This window comes from Lepidochelys kempii, chromosome 9 (genome assembly GCF_965140285.1).
Source record: "Lepidochelys kempii isolate rLepKem1 chromosome 9, rLepKem1.hap1, whole genome shotgun sequence".
Classification (NCBI taxonomy): Eukaryota; Metazoa; Chordata; order Testudines; family Cheloniidae; genus Lepidochelys; species Lepidochelys kempii.
Genome location: NC_136388.1, coordinates 27,551,628 through 27,575,099, shown reverse-complemented (window position 1 = coordinate 27,575,099; position 23,472 = coordinate 27,551,628). Strand labels below are relative to the sequence as shown.

General features: G+C 43.4%; 1 protein-coding gene across 12 annotated transcripts in view; it reads left to right on the top strand.

The window, feature by feature from the left end:
* MED12L (mediator complex subunit 12L) overlaps nt 1-23,472 on the top strand; it is a 321,530-nt gene that overhangs the window by 28,696 nt on the left and 269,362 nt on the right. For all 12 annotated transcript variants that reach the window (XM_073359680.1, XM_078854411.1, XM_078854410.1 and 9 more), the window contains exon 5: nt 20,567-20,736. In XM_073359680.1, the coding sequence (XP_073215781.1) occupies nt 20,567-20,736 (170 nt within the window). The remainder of the gene's footprint in view (nt 1-20,566; nt 20,737-23,472) is intronic.

Genomic DNA, 23,472 nt, shown 5'->3' with positions numbered 1-23,472 from the left:
CCTTCTATGACGAGATAACTGGCTCTGTGGATGAGGGGAAAGCAGTGGACGTGTTGTTCCTTGACTTGGGGAAAGCAGTGGACGTGTTGTTCCTTGACTTTAGCAAAGCTTTTGACACGGTCTCCCACAGTATTCTTGCCAGCAAGTTAAAGAAGTATGGGCTGGATGAATGGACGATAAGGTGGATAGAAAGTTGGCTACGTTGTCGGGCTCAACGGGTAGTGATCAATAGCGCCCTGTCTAGTTGGCAGCCGGTATCAAGTGGAGTGCCCCAAGGGTCGGTCCTTGGGCTGGTTTTGTTCAATATCTTCATAAATGATCTGGAGGATGCTGTGGATTGCACCCTCAGCAAGTTTGCAGATGACACTAAACTGGGAGGAGAGGTAGATATGCTGGAGGGTAGGGATAGGATACAGAGGGCCCTAGACAAATTGGAGGATTGGGCCAAAAGAAATCTGATGAGGTTCAACAAGGACAAGTGCAGAGTCCTGCACTTAGGACGGAAGAATCCCATGCACCGCTACAGACTAGGAACCGAATGGCTTGGCAGCAGTTCTGCAGAAAAGGACCTAGGGGTTACAGTGGACAAGAAGCTGGATATGAGTCAACAGTGCACCGTTGTTGCCAAGAAGGCCAGTGGCATTTTGGAATGTATATGTAGGGGCATTGCCAGCAGATCGAGGGACGTGATCATTCCCCTCTATGCGACATTGGTGAGGCCTCATCTGGAGTACTGTGCCCAGTTTTGGGCCCCACACTACAAGAAGGATGTGGAAAAATTGGAAAGAGTCCAGTGGAGGGCAACAAAAATGATTAGGGGACTGGAACACATGACTTATGAGGAGAGGCTGAGGGAACTGGGCTTGTTTAGTCTGCGGAAGAGAAGAATGAGGGGGGATTTGATGGCTGCTTTCAACTACCTGAAAGGGGGTTCCAAAGAGGATGGCTCTAGACTGTTCTCAGTGGTTGCAGATGACAGAACAAGGAGTAATGGTCTCAAGTTGCAGTGGGGGAGGTTTAGGTTGGATATTAGGAAAAAGTTTTTCATTAGGAGGGTGGTGAAACACTGGAATGCGTTACTTAGGGAGGTGGTGGAATCTCCTTCCTTAGATATTTTTAAGGTCAGGCTTGACAAAGCCCTGACTGGGATGATTTAGTTGGGGATCGGTCCTGCTTTGAGCAGGGGATTGGACTAGATGACCTCCTGAGGTCCCTTCCAACCCTGATGTTCTATGATTCTAAGAAGAAGAAGAAAAAAAAAGAAGATACAGTACTGTAAACTACTAAAAAAAGGAAAGTTTTTAAAAAAAGATTTGACAAGGTAAGGGAACTGTTTCAGTGCTTCTTTCATTTAAATTAAGATGGTTTAAAGCAGCATTTTTCTTCCGCATAGTAAAGTTTCAAAGCTGTATTAAGCCAATGTTCAGTTGTAAACTTTTGAAAGAACAACCATAACATTTTGTTCAGAGTGACGAACAACCTCCATTCCCAAGATGTTCATAACTCTGAGGTTCTACTGTAAGTGGGCAAAAAGTACCAAATGGGTGTCTGGATGAGATAATATATGAACAGAGTTTTTACCAGATAAACAGGATTTGATGGATACCAAGTCAAGTTGTTAACCTCCACGGTTTAAGGAAAGCATTTTTTAATTTAATATTTAAAGTTTAATACTGAATGTACTTTTAAACAGTTGTTAAATGTAACTGAAGTACATCTCCTTTGCTGCTGAGTGTACCTGGTAAACCCTGACTTTCTGATTTAAGTGAAATGTCACTTTAAATTGGCAGCTCAGAACTGTGCCTTGGAATCCAGCATCAAAGAGACTAAAACTAAAAAATATTTAGCCAGTTTGGAAGTTGGAGAGTTTGCAGATTGTTAGGGATGAAATAATATGTTTACAACTCTTCCAGTACCTGAAATTAGTGATTCCCTTCTCCCGCCCTTTATTTATAATGTAAACCATTAAGTTAAAGCAAAAGCTCTTTGTTTTTCACCATCATATTACAGCACTTCTGTGTCCCTGCTATGAGCACCTGTAGGCTGTCATATCTTGCTAATATTTCATGCAAACATTTTTTCAGTTACTATTTGTGGGTTTTCAGCCCCTAAACTTTGCTTTGATTAACACATTTTAAGCTAGACAAGCATGTTTTTCATTCTTTAGCAAAAATCTTAGACAACTTAGCCCTCTAATGGGGATGTACAGAAATAAGTATCTGACCCAACTTTTCAAAAACTCTGAAAGTGTTTGTATTTTGGAAGTTATAAAACCGTAGTAGATAGAAGCAAAGAAACCTGTGGTGGTGCTGCATGGTGCTAGCATTGGTAATACTAGGTGTGCTACTTTATTTTCCAACCTGCATAACCTGGGGCTTCAGATTCAGAGTCAAACCAGGAAGGAGGCAAACTGAGGGTGCTGCGTATACAGCATTGTTTTTTGGAAACATTGCTGCTCATGCCAAATTCATTAACAGAAAAGAGTCAATTGATTATAAACTAATCAACTTGATTATGAAATGGACATTGCATTATAAAATACATTAAAAGAACATTAAGATTGCAAAATCCAGCACTCAGAAGTTAGGAAATGCCAGATCTGAGGTTAACCATGCAACATTAATTTGGCCTTTTAGTGCATATGCATTATGATACAGTCTTTAAGTACATGATCACAGACTCTCTTTTCCCCCACAGATCCCAGGGTCATTCAGTGCAGAGGATGATAATCTAGACACTCAAAAATGTTTGATCTAAAATATTAACATCTGTGGTTTTGCCCTAGGTTTTGGCCTAAAGTAAATTTTGTGTCATCGGACAAATGGTAGGAGTGTCTAGATTAGTATTTTAAAACTTGTTAGTTAATTGGCAATCAGCTAACTTGTGTTAGAACAGGAACAAAAACTCTAGTCTGCCTACTTCTACTCATGCTACTACAGCATCCAGGCAAAGGGATATGAAATATAAAAACTAGAATTGTTTCCTATAACTGAAATATTAATGATTTTTTCTGTAAAACATGTGGCATATACCAAATATATGGCATTTTGATATGCGATAAAGGTTTTAATAGTGCTTTTTTGGGATAATCTGTATAACTCACTCTTGGCTTTGGCAGTCTCTTACTAATACATCCACGCTAAACTGATGCTGATAAATCTTTTGTACCACACATATACGTTGTTTTGGTGTCTTCTACAAGTGTGCTCTGAGAAAAGTTCAGGACAGAAATGTATCCTTGCCCTCAGTACATATCACAAATCATTGAGAGAAGTAATCTGTGACTCTACAAGAGCTGGTCTTGTGTCTCAAGAGATGAAAGGCTTGTGCATTAACCCACTGTGCCAGCCAGTGAGGCACAAGTAAATGTGGATTTACTGGCAAGATGAGTTTTCAGGTTGCATTTATATCTTATTAGATAGAAATTGGGTCTTTGGAGGACAGTCTACTGAGGGATCATAAATATTTGAGTTTAAAATAATTATAATGAGAGTATTCTGCAAGTCCATATTTTCCTCTGAGAACCTTAATTTTATGTCTGTCTTTGGAAATGGGGCTGATTGTCAGTTTACCATATTCTGAGCACAGCTGGAGGATGGTAGGTGCAAAGGAGCAGTGTGCAACAACCCCAACCCCAATCCCAATCCTGGGGCTGGTTCTGAATCAGCTGGATTTTCAGTGTAGGTTAGAGAAGCTTGAGGGCTGCTCTAAACAAGGTTTGGGTGGAAACATCATTTAGGGATGAATTTATTAAAGGGGAAACTCTGTATGCTAGTAAAGAGGATAGGAAAGAAATTGGTAAACTACGGATAGAAGCTAGTGAGAAACGGTCAACTATAAAAGAGTCCCACTTAAACATAACACATGAAGGCAAATAACTAAATATTGACAAAATTGTACAAGCTCATGTGTACAAATGCTAGAAGTCTAAATACTAAGATGATGAACTAGAGTGCTTAGCATGAAATTAGGATATTGATATAATAGGCATGGAAACTTGGTAGAATGATGATACTCCGTGGAACACAGTACTATCAAGGTACAAAATATATAGGCATGACAGTGTAGGTCCTGGTGGTGGGGGATATGTGAAGGAAAGTATGGAGTCAAATAATGGAACCATAGAATCTCTATGGATAAAAATTCCATGCTTGAACAATAAGAATGTAGCAGTAGTACTGGTCTGGATGGTGACGGTGATTGTGAAATGCTCAAGGAGATTAGAGAGTCTACAGAAGCAGACAATGCAATAATAATGGGGGATTGCAACTATTCTCACATTGACTGGATATATGACCTCAGGAAGGGATGCAGAAATTAAATTTCTAGACACATTTAAATGATTGCTTCTTGGAGCAGCTAGTCCTGGAACTCACAAGGGGAGAGGCAGTTCTTGACTTAGACCTAAGTGGAGCACAAGATCTGGTCCAAAAGATGGATAAAACTGAACTGCTCAGTAATAGCGACCCTAGTGTAATTAAAATTGTGTCATTGTAGGGGAAAAATACCAAAGAAACCCACCACAGTAGCATTTATCTTTAAAAAGGGGAACTATACAAAAATGAGGAGGCTAGTTAAATGGAGATTAAAAGGAACAGTCACAAGGGTGAAATGCCTGCAAACTGTACAGAGGCTATTTAAAAACACCATAATAGAGGCTCAAACCAGATATATCCCAAATAAAAAAACAGAAAGAGGACCAAAAAATGCCACTCTTGCTAATCAGTAGAGTAAAAGAGGCAGTTAGAGATAAAAAGTCATCCTTTTAAAAATTGGAAGTCCACTACTAATGATGCAAATAGAAGGAGGCATAAACTCTGGCAAGTCAAGTGTAAAATATAAGGCAGGCCAAGAAAGAATTTGAAGAGCAACTAGCAAAAGACACGCAAATAGCATATTTTTTTTTAAAGTACATCAGAGCAAGAAGCCTGCCAAACGGGGCCACTGGACGATTGAGGTACTGAATCAGTGTTCCGAGAAGGCAAGACTGTTGCGGAGAAGCTACATTAATTCTTTGCATTGGTCTTGTGTGCAAAGGATATGGGTGAGATCCCCATACCCATTAGATCCTGTGCTAACATAGTGTGCTTGTACTTTCAGAAAGTCTTTGACAAGGTTCCTCACCCATATGCTCTTAAGCAAAGTAAAGAGTCATGGGATAATAGGGAAGGTCCTCTCATGGATCAGTAATTGGTCAAAAGATAGGAAACAAAGGGTAGGAATAAATGGTAAATTTTCACAATGGAGAGAGAGAAATAGCAGGGTCCCCGAAGGATCTGTACTGGGACCAGTGATGTTCAGCATATTCATAACTCTCTCTTCACTGTTAAGATCATTTAAGTCCAAAGCTGACTGAAGAGTTACAAAGGGATGTCACTAAACTGGGTGACTGGGGCAGCAAAATGGCAGATGGAAATTTGGTGTTAAGTGCAAGGTAATGAACCTTGGAAAAAATAATCCCAGTTCTATGTACAAATGGATGATATCTAAATTAGCTGTTCACTCCAAGATCTCTCTCTTCAGTGGTATCCTGGATAGTTCTCTGAAAACATCTGGTCAATGTACAGCGGCAGTCAAAAAGGTGAACAGAATATTTGGAGCCATTGGTAAAAGAATATATGATAAGACAGAAAATATCAGAATGTCGCTATATAAATGCACGGTACACCCACACTTTGAATACTGCGTGCAGTTCTGGTCGTCCAGTCTCAAAAAACATCTATTAGAATTAGAAAAGGTGCAGAGAAGGGCAACAAAGATGATGAGGGGGATGGAACAGCTTCCATATGAGGAAAGATCAAAAAGACTGGGACTGTTCAGCTTAGGAAAGAGATGACTAAGGGGGGGATATGATAGAGGTCTATAAAATCGTGAATGGTGTGGAAGACCATGAAAAGGGTGATGTTGTTTATCCCTTTGTGGAACACAAGAACTAGAGGCACCTGATAACATTAATAGGCAGCAGGTTTAAAACAAAAAAAAAGGAAGTAGAGTCACACAACACGTAGTCAACCTATAGATCTTATTGCTATGGGATGTTGTGAAGGCCAAAAGTATAACTGGTTCCAAAAAATTAGATAAGTTCGTGGTGGATACGTCCCTCAATGGCTGTTAGACAAGATGGTCAGGGACATAACCTCATGTGCCAAGTGTCTCTAAACTTTCAATGTCCAGAAGCAGGGACTGGATGACAGGAAATGGATCACTTGAAAGTGCCCTCTTCTGTTCATTCCCTTTGAAGCAACTGGCCCTGGCCCCTGTCAGAGACAGGATACTGGATTAGATGGACCATTGATCTGAGCCGTATGGCCATTCTTATGTTCTTATGCTAGCTGCCAAGGTGCTGTTCTGGTGTCTGAACATCATTAGGGCATATGGAAACTGTGTCTGAGCCCTCTCTTTCAAGGGCTGGGATGGATTTACCTAGAGAGCCTCTTGCACTGGAGGGATCCACAACTAGCCAGATTTAAGTCTGCCTTCTACCAGGAAAAAAGGCACAAAGCAGGCATAATCTGTCCAGTTATTTCCCTTTGGGCTAGCATTTTTAAAATGCAAATCCTAGATCTGTCACTGTTGGGGAAGATTGGGACCTGATAGGATGTTGACAGCTGGGATAGGCAGGCTGATGATGCAAATAACATAATGGGAAATCTGTTTTCCTCAACCACTGTGTTTTCTTGGAGGCTACCACACTCACTCCTGCCTAAGGGTTTAGGTGCTGCTGGCTGTTCCTACTCGCTTCCTTTAGGGCCCAGCTTTGCTGTTTATAAACCTAATTTGTCTGCTTTTTCTTTCCGCTGGCTAATTGAATTTGCATGGCATAATAGCAGTATATTTATAGAACATCCCATATTGTGCCTCTTAACGTAAAACATGGCAACCAGCTTAATTCAATGGAGAAGTGGCTGGAGGAGAGAGCAGGGTGTAGCGAGGAGGAGAGGTGGTGCATCTTGGAACCATCACAGACACCACTGGATCCAGCCGCAGCAAGGGATATCGTAAGTGCAGGGAGTCTAACTGTCTAGCTCTGTAGGGAACCTAGGGCAAAACCCAGTTCTGCAAGAACCACTGAGAACATTTGCTGGTGGATTGTCCCTCCAAAGAAAACAAACAAACAAACCCCAGAAAGATATTTGGGAACCCTAATCAGGTCTTTTAAGGAGTATACTTGAGTTTTGGCAGCCTATTTGCTGCCCTATTTGTCAGTGCTTCTCAATTTTATATATATCTGCTCTTTTCAATAGCATACAGAACTTTCTCTTTCAGCTTGTTTTTCTTTCTGTTGAAAGAATTAAACTATTTTTTTTTGTTTACTTGGATGCTGGTAACATGTTGCATTAGATCTAGGACATGGGGAGAAAGAGGCAGCCAAGCAGGATGCAATTGTTCATCTGCAATTTTTTCCAAATCTGAAACAGCTCATGTGCCACACCTGTGAAGAGTGTTTTCTGGATGTGGGGTGTCGGAGAGATTATTTTGCACTGTAGCATAGATGTGCCTTGATCTGTCCCACCAAATCTTGTAGCTTATTCTGTCTGGGACTGTGGTCAGGCCATAATATGGGCCAACACTAAGGGCATATCTACACTTGCAAAGTTACAGCGCTGGCAGTTACAGCACTGCTTAGAGAGAGCAGAAGGAAAATTGCTGTTGTGTGTTCACACTGAGAGCTGCCTGTGCAATAGCATGTTCACGTTTGTGGCACTTGCAGCGCTATTCAGAGCGGTGCAGTCTGGGCAGCTATCCCACAGAGCACCTCTTTCTCTTTTGCCCCTAAAAGGTGGAGGGAGTCGCGGGGCATCCTGGGTCCTGTCCCAATGCCCCGTGATGCATTGCTTTGCATCCCATCACTCCCTGTCCTTCTGTCCACATTTGGCACCATCTTTCAACGGTTTGTGTGCTGCGTGCCCTGCCTCTTTCGGGCTGCAGGAATGGATCCCAAACTGCTGACCAGTATGCTGCTCACATTGACCAACACGTCACAAGTGGTAGTGGAGTTATTCCTTAAACTACAAAGGCAAGAGGAGTGCAACATTGATCTCACCACGTGTAGTAGCTACGACACGAGATTGCTTGTGGCATTCATGGAGGCGCTGACCATAGTGGAATGCTGCTTTTGGGCTTGGGAAACAAGCACTGAGTGGTGGGATCGTGATGCACATCTGGGATGATGAGCAGTGGCTGCAGAACTTTCACATGAGGAAAGCCACATTCATGGGACTGTGTGATGAGTTTGCCCCAGCCCTGTGGTGCAAGGACACGAGAATGAGAGCTGCCTTGTCACTGGAGAAGCGCGTGGTGATAGCACTGTGGAAGCTGGCTACTCCAGCCTGCTACCAATTGGTCGCGAACCATTTTGGAGTGGGAAAGTTGACTGTTGGAGTTGTGTTGATGGAAGTGTGCAGGGCCATTAATCGCATCCTGTTCCGAAAAACTGTGACTCTGGGCAATGTACGTGACATTGTGGATGGCTTTGCACAAATGGGCTTCCCTGACTGCAGAGTGGTGATAGATGACATGCATATTCCAATTCTGGCACCAGACCACCTAGCCACTGAGTACCTTAATCGCAATGGGTATTTCTCAATGGTTCTCCAGGTGCTTGTGGATCACGGTGGGCGTTTCACAGACATTACTGCAGGCTGGTCCTGAAAGGTGCATGATGCATGCATCTTCTGGAACACTGGCCTGTTCAAGAAGCTGCAAGCAGGGACTTTCTTCCTGGACCAGAAGATCACTGTAGGGAAAGTCGAAATGCTCATTGTGATCCTGGGAGACCCTGCCTACCTCTTAATGCCATGGCTTATGAAGCCATACATGGGGCAACTTGACAACAGCGAGGAGCAGTTCAACAACAGGCTGAGCAAGTGCAGAATGACTGGAATATGCATTTGTCCGTTTAAAAACCCGCTGGCGCTGCCTCTATGGGAAGCTGGACATGGCTGATGACAATATTCCTATGCTTATAGCCGCGTGCTGTATACTCCATAATACTTGTAAAGGGAAGGGTGAAAGCTTCACTTAGGGCTGGACTGCAGAGGCTCAGCACCTGGAGGCTGAGTTTGAACAGCCAGGGACCAGGGCTATTAGAGGGGCACAGCGTGGGGCCATAAGGATCAGGGATGCCTTGAGGCAGCAATTTGAAACTGAAAGCCATTAATTTTTGTTGCTATGCTCGAGATTGCAGTGCTTGTAATGCTAGGAGGTGATTGGTGCACATGATGCAAGAAGGGGCCTTAACATTATTGTATGTTGCTTTGCAGTGCTCTTTTTCGCTTTCACTTAATAGAATAACGATTGTTTTCAAACAAACACAACTCTTTTATTAAAAGACAACAACTGGAGGAAAGAGTCAAATGAAAGAATTCATCAGCAGGGAGGGGAAGGGGGTATGGAGGGAGGGAAGTTCTCAAGGGGAGTCGTCATCCTGGGACAGCTACAGCTTTGAGTATGTCCAGGGATCATACCCAACCTTCTCCTTTGGAGTACAATGCACCTGGTACTTCAGCAGGGCCAAACTGCAGAGGGATGGGTGTTGAGTGCAGTAGGTAGTGGGAGTCCACATTGTTGGACTGTGAGGGGGGAGGAGTGGAATGCTGCGGGTAGAGAGTGGAGCCAGGATGTTAATAAGAGTGTGTTGGCGGTGTCCGGGGAGGCACATGGGAAAGAGTTTTGTGACAGAGGCTGCAGGGGAAAGCAGGTGCGGAGCTGCTCTGTTTGAAGACCTAGTATCACCTGGTCTCAAGTATCAAGTGTCCACTTGGTGCTCCATAACTGTTAGGAGCTGCTCTGTGGCTTCTTTCTGGTGTACTGCCTTCTTGTTTCGGTCCCTCTTCTCGCTGTCTCACTGCTCCTTCAATTCCTGTTTCTCGGCGGCCAAGTGCATCATAACCTCACGCAGAAAGTCCTCTTTAGTTCTTCTTGGACGCTTTCTAATTCTCCGCAGCCATTCTGTTGCTGATAAGGGAGGCTGTGCTCCCAAGGTCATCTCTGTGAAGTTCAATTGCAACATTTTACAGAAGCAGTATTGTTTGCAACACAGACAACAGTGATTCAGTGCTTTAAAACACAGCCAGTACTCTCACACCTGTCAATAACTGGCTGACCCCAGGCAAGCACTCATGAGCCACAAGAGCCCCAAAATGGCGAGTAGCCTCAGGGGCAGGTAGATTGCTGTTCCCGGACCCTACTAGACACTGGGCACGTGGCACTCGGGTAGAGCCAGTACTGTAGCGGGGGCCTGATAATCATTCCTGTCCCCACACTTTCCACAGGACGTGATCATTTTGGAAGATATCTTGCTGCTGAGGGTGAGCAGGGAATCAAGGGATGGTCTTCTCCAAGCCTGCAGCTTCCGCCCTGGTGCCTATGCAGCTAGCCTGTGTGCAGCAATGGTCCATTTCTCCTCACCCCCCCGGTCACTGCAAGGTGGCGCAGGAAAGTTATTGTTAATGGGGAAAGAAATGAAGCAGCTCTGCCGAGGAGCCTGTGGCAGCGGATTGCCCAGTATCTCCACGAGAGTTTCCTGGAGATTTCTGAGGGAGATTCCCATGAAGAGAGGGAAGTCTATCAACAGTCTGTTCTGCCACTCAGACTAGGCAAGCGGTGGGAGACAAGTCTGCTTCCTGCAACCCTCCTGTCCCCAACAACTTGCTTCATCAATTCCCAAAATCAGATCCACTTACCAGGGGCCTCCTCTCCAGCGAAGTATCCACAGGGGCCTTCACAGTGGAGGAGGGGTCGCTGCCAAGTATCGCGTCCAGCTCTTTGTAGAACCGGCAGCTCGTGGGCGCAGCACTGGAGTGGCAGTTTGCCTCCATGCCTTGTGGTAGGTGTTCCGCAGCTCCTTCACTTTGACCCTGCACTGCAGTGTGTCCCGGTCATGGCCCCTTTCTGTCATGCATCGTGAAACCTGTCTATAGGTATCATAATTCCTGTGGCTGGAGCACAGCTCGGACTGGACAGCTCCTCTCCCCAAATGCCGATGAGGTCCAGCAGCTTGGCATTGCTCCAAGTGGGGGATCGCCTGGTGCGTGGAGCAGGCATGGCCATCTGGAAAGATGCGCTGAGACCACTGTACGCATCAACGAGCGAACAGGAAGGGGACTTTCAAATTTGCAAAGGAATGTACGGGGTGGGGCTGACAGTTGGTCACCTGAGGGCAGGGCAGTAGAGTTCAAACTGATGACCAGAGAGGTGAGAATAGGTATTGTGGGACACCTCCTGGAGGCCAGTCGCAGCGCTGTAATCGACCAGGGTGTCTACACTGGTACTGTAGCCCCAGTGCAGAAAACTGTACGCCTCTCGGCAGAGTGGGTTTTTTTTTTTCCAGTGCTACAACTGTGCAGTTTCTGTGCATTAAGTGGCTTGGCAGTGTGTACACCTCGGAAGTTACAACGCAGAAAGCTGCTTTACTGCACAGAAACTTGCCAGTGTAGACGTGGCCTGACTCATCCACTGAAGTTATTCCAAGGCCGCTTTTTCTTCCAGCTTCTTGTATGATACTCCACAAAGTAACCTGTAGTGTGCATAGAGCGTTCTGGAAATGCGAAAGAGAAAGTGGTGCTTTTGTCATTCAAACAAGTCCAGCAAGAAAAGTGCAAAACATGGGCTCAGTCATGCAGCCCTTAAATCATGTGAGTTGTTTCCCTGAAATGACATACGAGCTGTAGGATTTATTTTTGTAATGACTGTTACTTGGCTGTTTCTGTCATTAGAAAGGATTGTGTCACAGGATATGACACATGCTGAATGTACAATTGAACTGGGAAACACAAACAAGCAAAACAGCAAAGTAACATGAGAACACACCAAACAAAATAAAATCAAATCATATTTGCAAAAAAACTGCAAACTTGAACTGACTTGTTATAAGTACCAAGTATTTTTGTGTAGGATCCCCTGTCCTCCCCTCCTGTGCACATTGGGATGTTAGTTCCTTGAAAGTGAATAGAAAATTCCTTTTAATTAAAAGAAAAAAGAGAGGGCACTCTTAAAATTCCGAATCATTAGTTAGATATCATTAGATTAAAAAGGAGTTTTTTCAAAACTTTGCATGTTTCGTGCTGTAAGAAAAGCAAATCTGGCTCTAGGCAAGGAAGTATACTTTCAAGCTGCTGGACAAGGAGTTAGGCCCATATGGCATCTACAGAGGCTGCACAGTTCAGTTAAAGGTACAGAAAGATTGGAAGGACAGGATACATATGCCTCAGTGTAAACGCTAAGCATGGGGTGAGAGGATAGGAATTTTTGAGTTCTGATTGTAGCTCTTTCACTTACTGTCTGGATGACCTTGTAAAGTCATTTAATCCCCCGTGACACTTTCTCCACCTGTAAAACATGGGTAAAGATACTATTACTTCATTATTGAAGTGCCCAGAGTGCATGCAACACAGCATAAAATGTGGTCCCTGCCTGAGAAATTTACAATCTGAAAAAGACAAATGAAACATGCTAGAAATCCCAGGAGAGGGATTATTCGAGCATATATATATTTTAATTTAATGTGGCGATGACATTTGTACTGTCATGGACTGGGTTTGAAAGGAGTGAGATGCCTGGCATACTGGGAATAGGCTGTGGGGTCAGCAAGGGAGAAAGCATGAAGATGAGAGGAGATGTGGGGAGAAGTGAAGTAGGATTTATGAGTAAAGGTGATGGTGATAACTAAGAACAGCCAGGCAGAGGAAGTTTGAGCAGGACTAGAAGGCAAGCAGGGCAGTTGAATTTGGGTGGGGGTAGATGAGAGGAGGTCTTCAGTGGAGGGATTCAGGGTGAGGTGACATTGTCCAAGTGGCAGGGGAATGTTTATTTTAGTAGTTGCATTCTAAATGGAGTGGAGGAGAGCAATACAGGAATGGCGGAGGGCAGAAAGATGATGCTTGAAGTATTCAGGAGGATAATCAATGCGTGGACAAGCACTTCAGCCGTAGGCACTAGAGTGGAAATTTGGAGATATTGGAAAAGTGAGTAGGATTTGGTAACTACTTGGATATTGGGGAATAGGAATGGAGAGGAACTGAAAATAAGAGATTGTGAGCTTGGCTGAAAGAAAGGGTGGTCAGTCGCAATGGAAAAAGAAAGGAGAGAAAGTAGTGCCTAAGAAGAAAGAAATTAGGAGTTCTTTCTATCATATGTGGTAGGGGGGTTGTGAAGATTGCTTAATGTTTGTGCTGTGATTTGAGATACAGAGTACAGTAGAAATGGCAAATAGTTACAGCATTACTAGTTCTAGATGAAAACTTCATCATATTGCAGGTATTAAAGGGGGGAAAACAGTCCCTTAAGAGGATCTCATGTTCTGTGAGACGCACAGACTTTAACCAAACTCTAAAGATAAAGTTAGAGAAACTACCAACATTAGAAAATAGGAAAACTAAGTTATCCAAGCAGACTTAACTCTTTCCTCATCCCTGCTAACCTTCTGTTCTTTCCACTGTCACATCTGGATTTTTGGAGAATGTTTCTTTGTCAGGACTTTAAGAGGTTTTTGCAGCCTGTGGCAGTTTGGCTTTTTCACAAAGTGAATTATGGCAGCCTGAAAAAAGCCATCTTTAAATCTGAACAATTTTTTTTTAAGTTGTGTGACAGTGTTGTAAGGTTAGTTTAGGATTGGATAATGTATGACTATATAATACTATTGCAGCCGTTACTGTGACTGTATGTTAACTGCATATTAGTAGCAGCAAACTCCCAAAGCAATAAACTTGAGCTCCAGTGGCAGAAAACAGTGTTGTGTTAAATTAATAATCCTTGTTCAGGAGTCTAAATATGAAAACAGGTGAGAGCAATAGGCGAGACACTGAGGAACTAGAATGTCACGAAAAAGGTATAGATTCAGAAGGGGAAAAAGCAATGTTTACAGTGTAATAATCCGTGTATTTAATAGAGTGGCTTTAATGAAAGCAAATGAAACAAAGTTAAATTAATCTAGTTTAGTTGAAAGAAAAGGAGTACTTGTGGCACCTTAGAGACTAACTAACAAATTTATTTGAGCATAAGCATTTGTGAGCTACAGCTCACTTCATCGGATGCATTTTTCCCCCCCACTGAATGCATCTGATGGAGTGAGCTGTAGCTCACGAATGCTTATGCTCAAATAAATTTGTTAGTTAGTCTATAAGATGCCACAAGTACTCCTTTTCTTTTTGCGGATTCAGACTAACACGGCTGCTACTCTGAAACCTAGTTTAGTTGTGCATTTGGCAGTTAGGACCCAGTTTGCATCTCATCCAAAAGATGGGACCTTTGGCACAGTGCTGTCTTGCAAGAGTATTGATTTAGTACTGTCACAAACAGATAAAGGTCTCCTACTGAACTGGCAAAATGAATGAGTTGTGTTGTCCTGGGTTTTCCTTAGCACACTCCCATCAAACTTCTGTCCAGGTCTGGCCTTGCATATCTTGCAATCTAAGGATGACACAATTGCAGCTTGAAGCAAGTTTTTGCAACACTGTTGAAGATGGATTTTCCAAGATAGAGTAATAAATGGTAGAGACGGGTCTGTGCCATGAGGCTTAGATCAGGCATTCTCCAATGTCTATGTGTGTTTGGACCCAGTGTTCAGGTTTGGTCCCAGATACTCTGTAATATGTAATGATTGCTGGAGTGCATTTCAGAACTCTGTTGAAATGGGACCGTGTCCCATCACCAGTGACTGGAAAAAGGCCAAAAACGTTGAATTAGGTTCATGCCTCCATGTTCTGTTCTTGTTTCCTTAAGTCAGGCAGTGAAGCCCCCTCCTGATATTTGATTTGGTTGGTCTGGGGTCCATGCCTTTTGTCTGTGACTGACAAAAAGTGCTCTTTGGCGGATAAATGTCTGCCTTTTTTTCTCCCTTCCCTCTCTGCTGCTGCTTTTTGCCCTTTTCTCTACAGGAGAAGCTCATCTCCATATCAGTGAAGCAGATCTGCAACTTTTTGGGGGAATGACCACCTTACTTATCTAACTCTAACTCCCTGTTTCACCCTTATCACTTTTTGTGTGGCAGAATCTCTTCTCGTTCGCCCCAAGCATTAGGGGTGGGGTACGCATTGCAACAGGGTCTTTCCAACCCCTCATGACCCTTCCAGCTCCTGTGTGTGAGTGGGTTCTCTGCTGCCTTTCCCCAGGCCATGGAGTGTAGGGTTAGGGCTTGCCGAAGCAGGCCCTCTTTCTCCTCCCTGTAGGGAAAAGGATTGGGGAGATGGTGGGATGTTTGCAGTAGGATCCTCTTCTTACCCAGTAGAAGTGATAGAAGAGGATCCCTGGATGAGGATTCCCCCACCCCCCACTTCTCAGTAATGTGTGTGTTTTAATGCAGCTGCTGGTGGGTGGCTGGGCTGCTGAGTTCATCTCACATGTGAGTTCACATCACCTTCTTTTTCTCTTCTTCCTCCTGTGACAGTCGCTTATATCACAGCAGCAGGGAGGCAGAAGGCAGTGTCAACTCCTGATGAGGTCCAGCAGTCATGGATGGGGGAGATGGAGCAGGCAGGCTTCCGAGGGAAGGGAAAGAGACTGAGGTGGCACTGTGGGCTCTGTGCATCTTTTCCTTCCCCCTCCCAAGGTCTCTCCAATGTAGAAACCTTTGGGGAAGAAGAGTCTCTAGGACCTGACCCTCAACCCTGTGACCAGTGCTGCCTTGCTTCTCTTCTGCTTTTTTTTTTCTATTCCTTTCCTGTCACACACTCTCTTCTCTCCTTCTGCAACCTGTTATAAGTTTTTATAGAACATAGTGTCCTAGGCACTTACTCACCTGTCTCCTATCTCCTGCTTTTGCTATTCCACCTTGCTATTCCAGTCTCTGACCACCTTTATCCTCTTACCTCTACTCCAAACAGTTTTAGGGATAGTCCGTAGGAGGAGTTACAGTATTAACCGCTAGAAGTAAGTTTATTGCTTCCCTAATCACGGCGATTAGCTCTGCTCATGATCTTCATTGAGACACCACATCATGCTATCCCAAGGAGATATAAAATGACACTGGATTAGGTTTGAGTACCAAAGGCATATCTTCTCAGCCTGGAATGAATATTGGTAATGCTGCATTTAAACCAAAGAATTCTCTCAAACTATCTTGACTTTTTAAAAAAGAAAAGAAAAATAAATACGTTGAGTCTTCTGAGCAAAATCAATGGTTCAGGTCCTCAGTTGGTGTAACTTGTGGCATAGCTTCAGTTTACACCAGCTGAGGCAGTATTTGTGAAGAAAATGTTGTTCTGCTTCCTGGAAAGGGAGAGACATTGGTACCACAGAGGGATAAATAGGTGGGTGGATACTTCTGGTTTCAGTTCTGTCTTTGGTCAGTTCCATGATGATAGCTGGAGGAGGCACATGGTTATCTGAATGAAACGAGATAACAGGACTGTCCTAAGGTTGATGCACTTAGTTTTTGTTTCACTATTATATTAGAGCTCCAACACAGATTTTATTTTGAATGTGCCAAATGGGTGCTAAAGGTTACATTATGCATGCAAGTTTGCTATTTTGCAAAGGTTATTTAGAGCTTTCTGAGAATAATTATACAGTACATCACTGATTAGTTTTTGGCAGTCTTCAAAATGTTTCAGGTCTGTGCCTTAAGTAATGAAAATCATTCATTCTCCATGGTTTCTAACTCAGTGGCACTGAGGAACTGGTAATAAATTGCCTTGGGAAAATTATCCTTTCATGGTGTGACATTGAAAAGAAGTGTGAAATGGTGGATTTGCAACAGTTTTTAGAAAATTGAGTGAGTGTTTTGAAGCAAATATTTACTAAACGTTTCTATATAGTTGGTTTAAGCCTGAAAATTACTCCACGTTTTTGTACCAGGCCACTAGCTTTGGAGAGAAAACCCTTTCAGTAGATGTTGATGGGAAGAATGATGAAGAAATTCAGGGAAAAAAGATTCAAAGATGAGCAAGCTAGCGTAAAGCCTGAGGAGCAAATATTGCACAGGCCACAATGAAAACTGTAGCCTTTCATATGGGGAGTCCCTGTAGTTCTGATAGTAAACAGGTTTAGACTGTCAAAGCAATGCTTTTATGTGTTCATAGAAGAATGTGCTACAGTATTCTCAAATATGCTGCATGCTGGTTAAACATAACTCTGTAACATATTTGTCTCTTGTGGGATATTAAAAAAATATCCCTAGTAAATTCAGCTGTACTGTTAAGAGGATGGAAAAGAGGAATGCTAAGGTAGGTAATCCTTCACCTAAATTATCACCCCTCGTTAATTTAAGGTTTGTCTAGACAAAGTTAGTGTGCAGCAAGCTGCGATGTGAATCTAAAGCACATTAGCATGCACGTATCAACTGTCCATGTAGACCCTGCTACCACCCACTCCTGCATTTGTACTAATTTTAAGAAAAGTTCCACCATATTTTGTGTATTGCTCTCATACTGGGTCCATATTTCTGTGATTATCTGAATAAGAATGACAGAAACGCAGCAATCACGTCATTATTGCAAAACTTCACATAGCCTTTTACTACATTGTTCACTTCACTCTAAACTTTAGAACGAAACACTCAATGAGGTAAATGGTAGTGGATTAATTAACTTCGATTAGCACTGTTCTGTGTATGGCAAGATCAAAGCTTGTCATGTCGGTGGTAGTTTGTATTCACAGAAATCCTCTTCATGTGCACAGATGATAAATGCTTAATTGTGTCCTGTGAGGTGTGCAAGTCAGACAAAAGACCGAATCTGCAAGATGAGAGGGGTGTTTGGTTTTTGAAAGGCAAGACATCAGAAGACTTTACAAATATTAATGTAAGGTTCAACAAATGGCTTACATGACTTCAGTGAAAATGTTAGGAGTTCAGACGAGCAACTGCCAACAGGAAGACCCAAGGTTTTGGGTGTAATGAGCTAGAAGGAAAGATTTAGGGCCAAATATTCAATTTGGAGTGCCTCAAAATAGGCATTTAAATTCATATTCAGATATGTTGAGGTATCTGCATTTCAAAGGAGGAAAAAAGAGGTCATGTTCGGGTAGAAATCTGAGGCATAACCTTTTAAAAGGAGCGCTACAAAGATTAGGTGGAGAAATTGTTCTCCGTAGCTATCAGCTGTAAGGTTAGAAATAATGGCTATTTTCTGAAGCAAGAAAAGGTACAGTTAATAGAAGAAGCTGTTTTGGTAAACTCAGCAGGGCAGTTGGACATACCACAAAAAGGAAAAAAAAACATTAGTAGTAGAAATCATCTGAGTCATATTTTGAGTAGCCAAAAGTGCTGAGATTAAAGTAATGGGAAACTCGCCCTTTTAGTTAGCAAAATTCCAGTGGGCTAAAACTGGAGGGTTTGGGTCACACCCCAAAAGTTTGCTTGGAATACTGAGTTTGCCATTGAGGCTTGACCACTCCCCTGACTACAGGGTGTGGCAAGAAGCTCTTCTACCTCTGCTTCTTATCGCCTACAAATCTTTGGGAAAGATCTCCCAGGGAGTGGGCTGCCTGCCTTATACTGCCCCCCACCTTTCCCCAATTCAGTAGCTTCCTGCCCATTCAGTACTGTGAAACTGGAAATTCTCCTTCCTGCTCGGTTTTGTAAAAGGACGTTTACTTTATTTGGGGGTCTGAAGGAGACTGATCAGGTCATGGAAATTGCATTCAAACCTCTGTGTAGAGCACTAGCACACATCTGATCCTATAAAAATATTGCAGAATACATTGTACAAGTAAAGAATTGATATCTTTTTTTTAATCCTAAAGGCTTTTGTATAATCAAACCTGTATTTCGTGACTTAAGCTACTTGAGGATGAACTTTTAAGTGTATTCACTGAAGTTGGTGATGGCTCAAGGTTTTAATATCCGTCTCGTCCTGTGTATAAAGGAGGAACGCAATATTATTTGTTGTGTATTGCTCTTTCTTGTGTGTGGACTCAAGTGGGCTGACACTTGCTGTAGCTTCTGCTGAAGTCAGTTTTGAAGTTCAGCACAGCCATCCCTTAGCTCAGTCACTGTTGGCTCTGACCATCTGGTCAGAGAACATCCTATCAGAGGTAGGCCCAGGTAGTAGGGTTGTATGTAAGAAAGTGCCAAAAGATTCTTTCACGTATGCAGTGGGGGAGGTTTAGGTTGGATAGTAGGAAAAACTTTTTCACTAGGAGGGTGCTGAAACACTGGAATGCGTTACCTAGGGAGGTGGTGGAATCTCCTTCCTTAGAAGTTTATGGTCAGGCTTGACAAAGCCCTGGCTAGGATGATTTAGTTGGGGATTGGCCCTGCTCTGAGCAGGGGATTGGACTAGATGGCCACCTGAGGTCCCTTCCAGCCCTGATATTCTATGATTCTATGGTCAGGTGGAGTTGTGGCCATTTTGAGAGTTACACTGCAATCTTCTCCGGCAGCAGACTGGATTGGTCTATGGGTTATTTTTCCCTTTCTCCGAGCACCTTGCAAGACTCGCGTTGTAAGGCAGCTGTTACCCCTAGGGGTCGGAGCTAAGGACAGACAATGCATCTTTAGGTAGTCATGATTCCCTTAAGGGGAATCTTTTTGAGATAGTGAGAATTGTGCCTGGGGAAACCTTTGGTTCTCAAGTGGTTGTGCACCAAGAGACCAAGGGCGGTTTGTAGGGGTACAGTGAAAGGAGACTGCAAGGACTGGGTGCCCCTGAGGCTGTTGGTTCATTTTGATTTAAGGTTTTGGATAGAGGCCTTTTAAATAAATGTAAGATCTAGAGTTTTATTGGCAGTTCTGACAAGTGGCATAAGCAATGTGTCACTAGCTCTCTGAGATACAGAATGAATTGAAGTTGACCTTCTTATGCTTTGAGGTTGCCAAAGGTGACCTAGTGGGTGAATTTCTGCCCCTATGGTTTTGATGTAATTTGATGTACTAATTCTTCCTGCCCCCACTAAAGCATCCTGCATTGTAGACTCACTGGTTGGATGAGGCTAAGAGAAGCACTACTGCTTGCTGGTAATGTCATGACTATGTGACAGGCAGTGCAAGATGACTCAAATCTGTGATTGCGTCTTTGTCAGTCTGACTTGAGAACCGTCAAAGCAGTCTTGTCTTGATGCGTTTGATACTGCAGTGGCCGGTCTGTTGATCTAATAAATTGCTCTAAGAAGGTTATGTTCTGGAGAAAAAGTGAAATCAGAGTTGCTATAGATCAATTTCAAAGCATTATAAGAACGTTTTTTTTTATTTCCAATCATTTTGGCTTGTGTAAAATCCTGTTTTTGTTTTATTTGTTATAATTCTTTGCGGGGAAAAAGTAAGACTCCATATCGAAATAATTAATTGTAGTATATTCCTACACTTCTATGCAAGGTTGCTTTGTGATTGAATATTGAGCCTTGATGGAGCAGATGGGTGATTCCCTAAAGGCATAGCTGGTATTTGTAAGTTTTAAAATACAGGTGGACACATTCCTGGTGTGTACACTTTGAAAACAAAGCACAGGAGATGCGCACACACGCAACCTCTTAGTTCAGAGTCATGTTATACAATTGCTGCTTAATGTTATGAAAAGGTATTTTGACTGTAGAGGTAATTGAAAAGTTGTATTTTTACTATGAAGAATCAAATATGTCATCACATGAAAAGAAAAATAAGTCAATTTTTAACTGTAAACTTATTTCATAGAATGGACTCAGATCTCAACCAGATACCTTCGAGAGCAGCTGGCAAAGATTGCAGAATTTTATCATGTGTCCTCAAACCAAGGGAATGGCTCAGTAGCTATGCCTCAAGAGGTGGAACAAGCCCTGAAGCAGTGGGAATATAATGAAAAGTTGGCATTTTATCTGTTTCAGGTAACCTTGTAAAAAGTGCCTTTTTGGGGATGACTGTATTAGGTAGGGTCCAATTTTAAAATGCACTTAAAAGTAATTTGGCACTTTGCCTGCTCTTTCGTAATTTGCAGTTAGCAGCTTACAATTTATGCATGTTTTGTTAAAATTTGCTAGGTATGATATTGTTTTAAGTTTTCTCTGTATTAGATCTATGAGGTTAAATGCATTCAGATTTAGGGACAAACTTTCAACTGGTTTTTAATTTTGCGTGCCTGGTTTAGGACATCTTGGGTCTCCTTTCCCATGACTCTGGTGTACGCACAGTTATTGTCACTTTGACAAAGCTGCAACTTTCTTGTCTTACCACTGATTAATTTTGCATGAAGTGGATTTAAACCTTTTAATTTAGAAAGAAATGCACATTATTATCAAACTTCCCATTTTCAGTCACTGAAACAGATAATGAGCAAATTAATGTTAATTCAGGTGCAACCTGCTGATAGCAAACTTGTAGCTTCATATTTGGTAATGAAAGAGCTATTTGTTCATTATAGGATAGTGTAATTCAGCTCAACTGTAACTTGAGGTTGTGTGTGTGTATGTGTGTGTGGGAGCAGAGGGTGCTTCTTCCATAAGCCTAGTTTTCTGACCAAATTGTATGAATGAAGCATAAAGAGGTCAGGTACCATGTGTTGGACAGTGGCTTGAACAGGGTTAAAGCTCGAGATTCTCTGAGCCCTTAATTGATTAGTCACTTGCTCAGCCCATTAGACCCTGTGCCCTCCATAAATGCATTTTCAGCATGTATTTGATTCCAGTGCTTGTCCATACATATTCCATTCTTGGTACGCATGCACCCAGTGCACTTGAGTTTGGGTTCTTTTGGCCAGCAGTGTCTGTTGGGGGCTGTGCCTGTGGCCTGAGTGTCCTTGTACCTCCAACCAAGGGCATGAGGGAGGAGTGACCCCAGCTGCTTCTCAGTGCTTTCTCACTGCCTGTGGCTGCAAGTCAGATTTGCAGTGTCTGAGCTTTGTTGCTTACTGTGCAGCCCCAATCCCCACCTATCCCTTTTCAGGGCCCCTTTTCAGGACAGCACGCTACACCAGGAGGTGCAGTCACTGCCATATCTCAGAACAGTGGCAGAAGTACCTCAAGAGCATGGGGAGGGCTTTTACCCTTATTACTTTCTGAATCCCAGAAAGGAAGAGGGCTGGAACCTTTTCCAGGACCTGGGACAAATGAACCCCTTCAGGTACAAGTTCAGGTTGGTAACTGTAATTTTGGTGATTCCAACTCTAGATCCACACGACTGTTCATAGCTTTCACTTCCAAGACGCTTATTTCCATATAGTGATTCACCCTGCCTGTAGAAGGTATCTGAGATGACAAGTGGGCAGTTCCCACTACCAGGACAGTGTTCTCCCATTCTGCCGATTGACAGCATGATGGGTATTCAGAAAATGCCTGGCAATAGTGGGGGCTTACCTCAGGAAACAAGTTCATTTTTATCTGTGTTTAGTTGACTGGCTCATTTGCAAAAGTTGCATTGACAGGTTTCATGCTCCATACTACAGACTGCAACTTTTCATCCCTTAGATCATAGAAGATTAGGGTTGGAAGAGACTTCAGGAGGTCATCTAATTCAACCCCCTGTTCAAAGCAGGACCAACACCAACTAAATCATCCCAGCCAGGGCTTTGTCAAGCCGGGCCTTAAAAAGCTCTAAGAATGGAGATTCCACCACCTCCCTAGGTAACCCATTCCAGTGCTTCACCACCCTCCTAGTGAAACAGTGTTTCCTAATATCCAACCTAGACTTCCCCCACTGCAACTTGAGACCATTACTCCTTGTTCTGTCATCTGGTACCACTGAGAACATCTGAGCTCCATCCTCTTTGGAATCCCCCCTCACTCTCCTCTTCTGCAGACTAAACAAGCCCAGTTCCCTCAGCCTCACCTCGTAAGTCATGTGCCCCAACCCCCTGATCATTTTCGTTGCCCTCCGCTGGAATCTCTCCAATTCGTCCACATCCTTTCTGTAGTGGGGGGCCCAAAACTGGACACAGTACTCCCGATGTGGCCTCACCAGTGCCGAATAGAGGGGAATAATCACTTCCCTTGATCTGCTGGCAATGCTTCTGCTAATGCAGCCCAATATACCATTAGCCTTCTTGGAAACAAGGGCACACTGCTGACTCATATCCAGCTTCTCATCTGCTGTAATCCCCAGGTCCTTTTCTGCAGAACTGCCGCTTAGCCAGTCAGTCCGCAGCCTGTAGTGGTGCATGGGATTCTTCCTTCCTAAGTGCAGAACTCTGCACTTGGCCTTGTTTAACCTCATCAGATTTCTTTTGGCCCAATCCTCCAATTTGTCTAGGTCACTCTGGACCCTATCCCTACCCTCCAGCATATCCATCTTAGTGTCATCTGCGAACTTGCTGAGGGTGCAATCTGTCCCATCATCCAGATCATTAATGAAGATGTTGAACAAAACTGGCCCCGGGACTGACTCCTGGAGTACTCCACTTGATACCATCTACTAGGGCTGCCAACTTTCTACTCACACAAAAGCGGACACCCTTGCCCTGCCACTATCCCGTCCCTCCTCTGAGGCCCTGCCCATTCTGAGGCCCCACCCCCACTCACTCCATCTTCCCTCCCTCTGATGCTCACTCTCACCACCCTCTCTCACTTGCTCATTTTCACTGGGCTGGCTCAGGGGGTTAGGGTGCAGGAGGGGGTTAGGGCTCTGGCTGG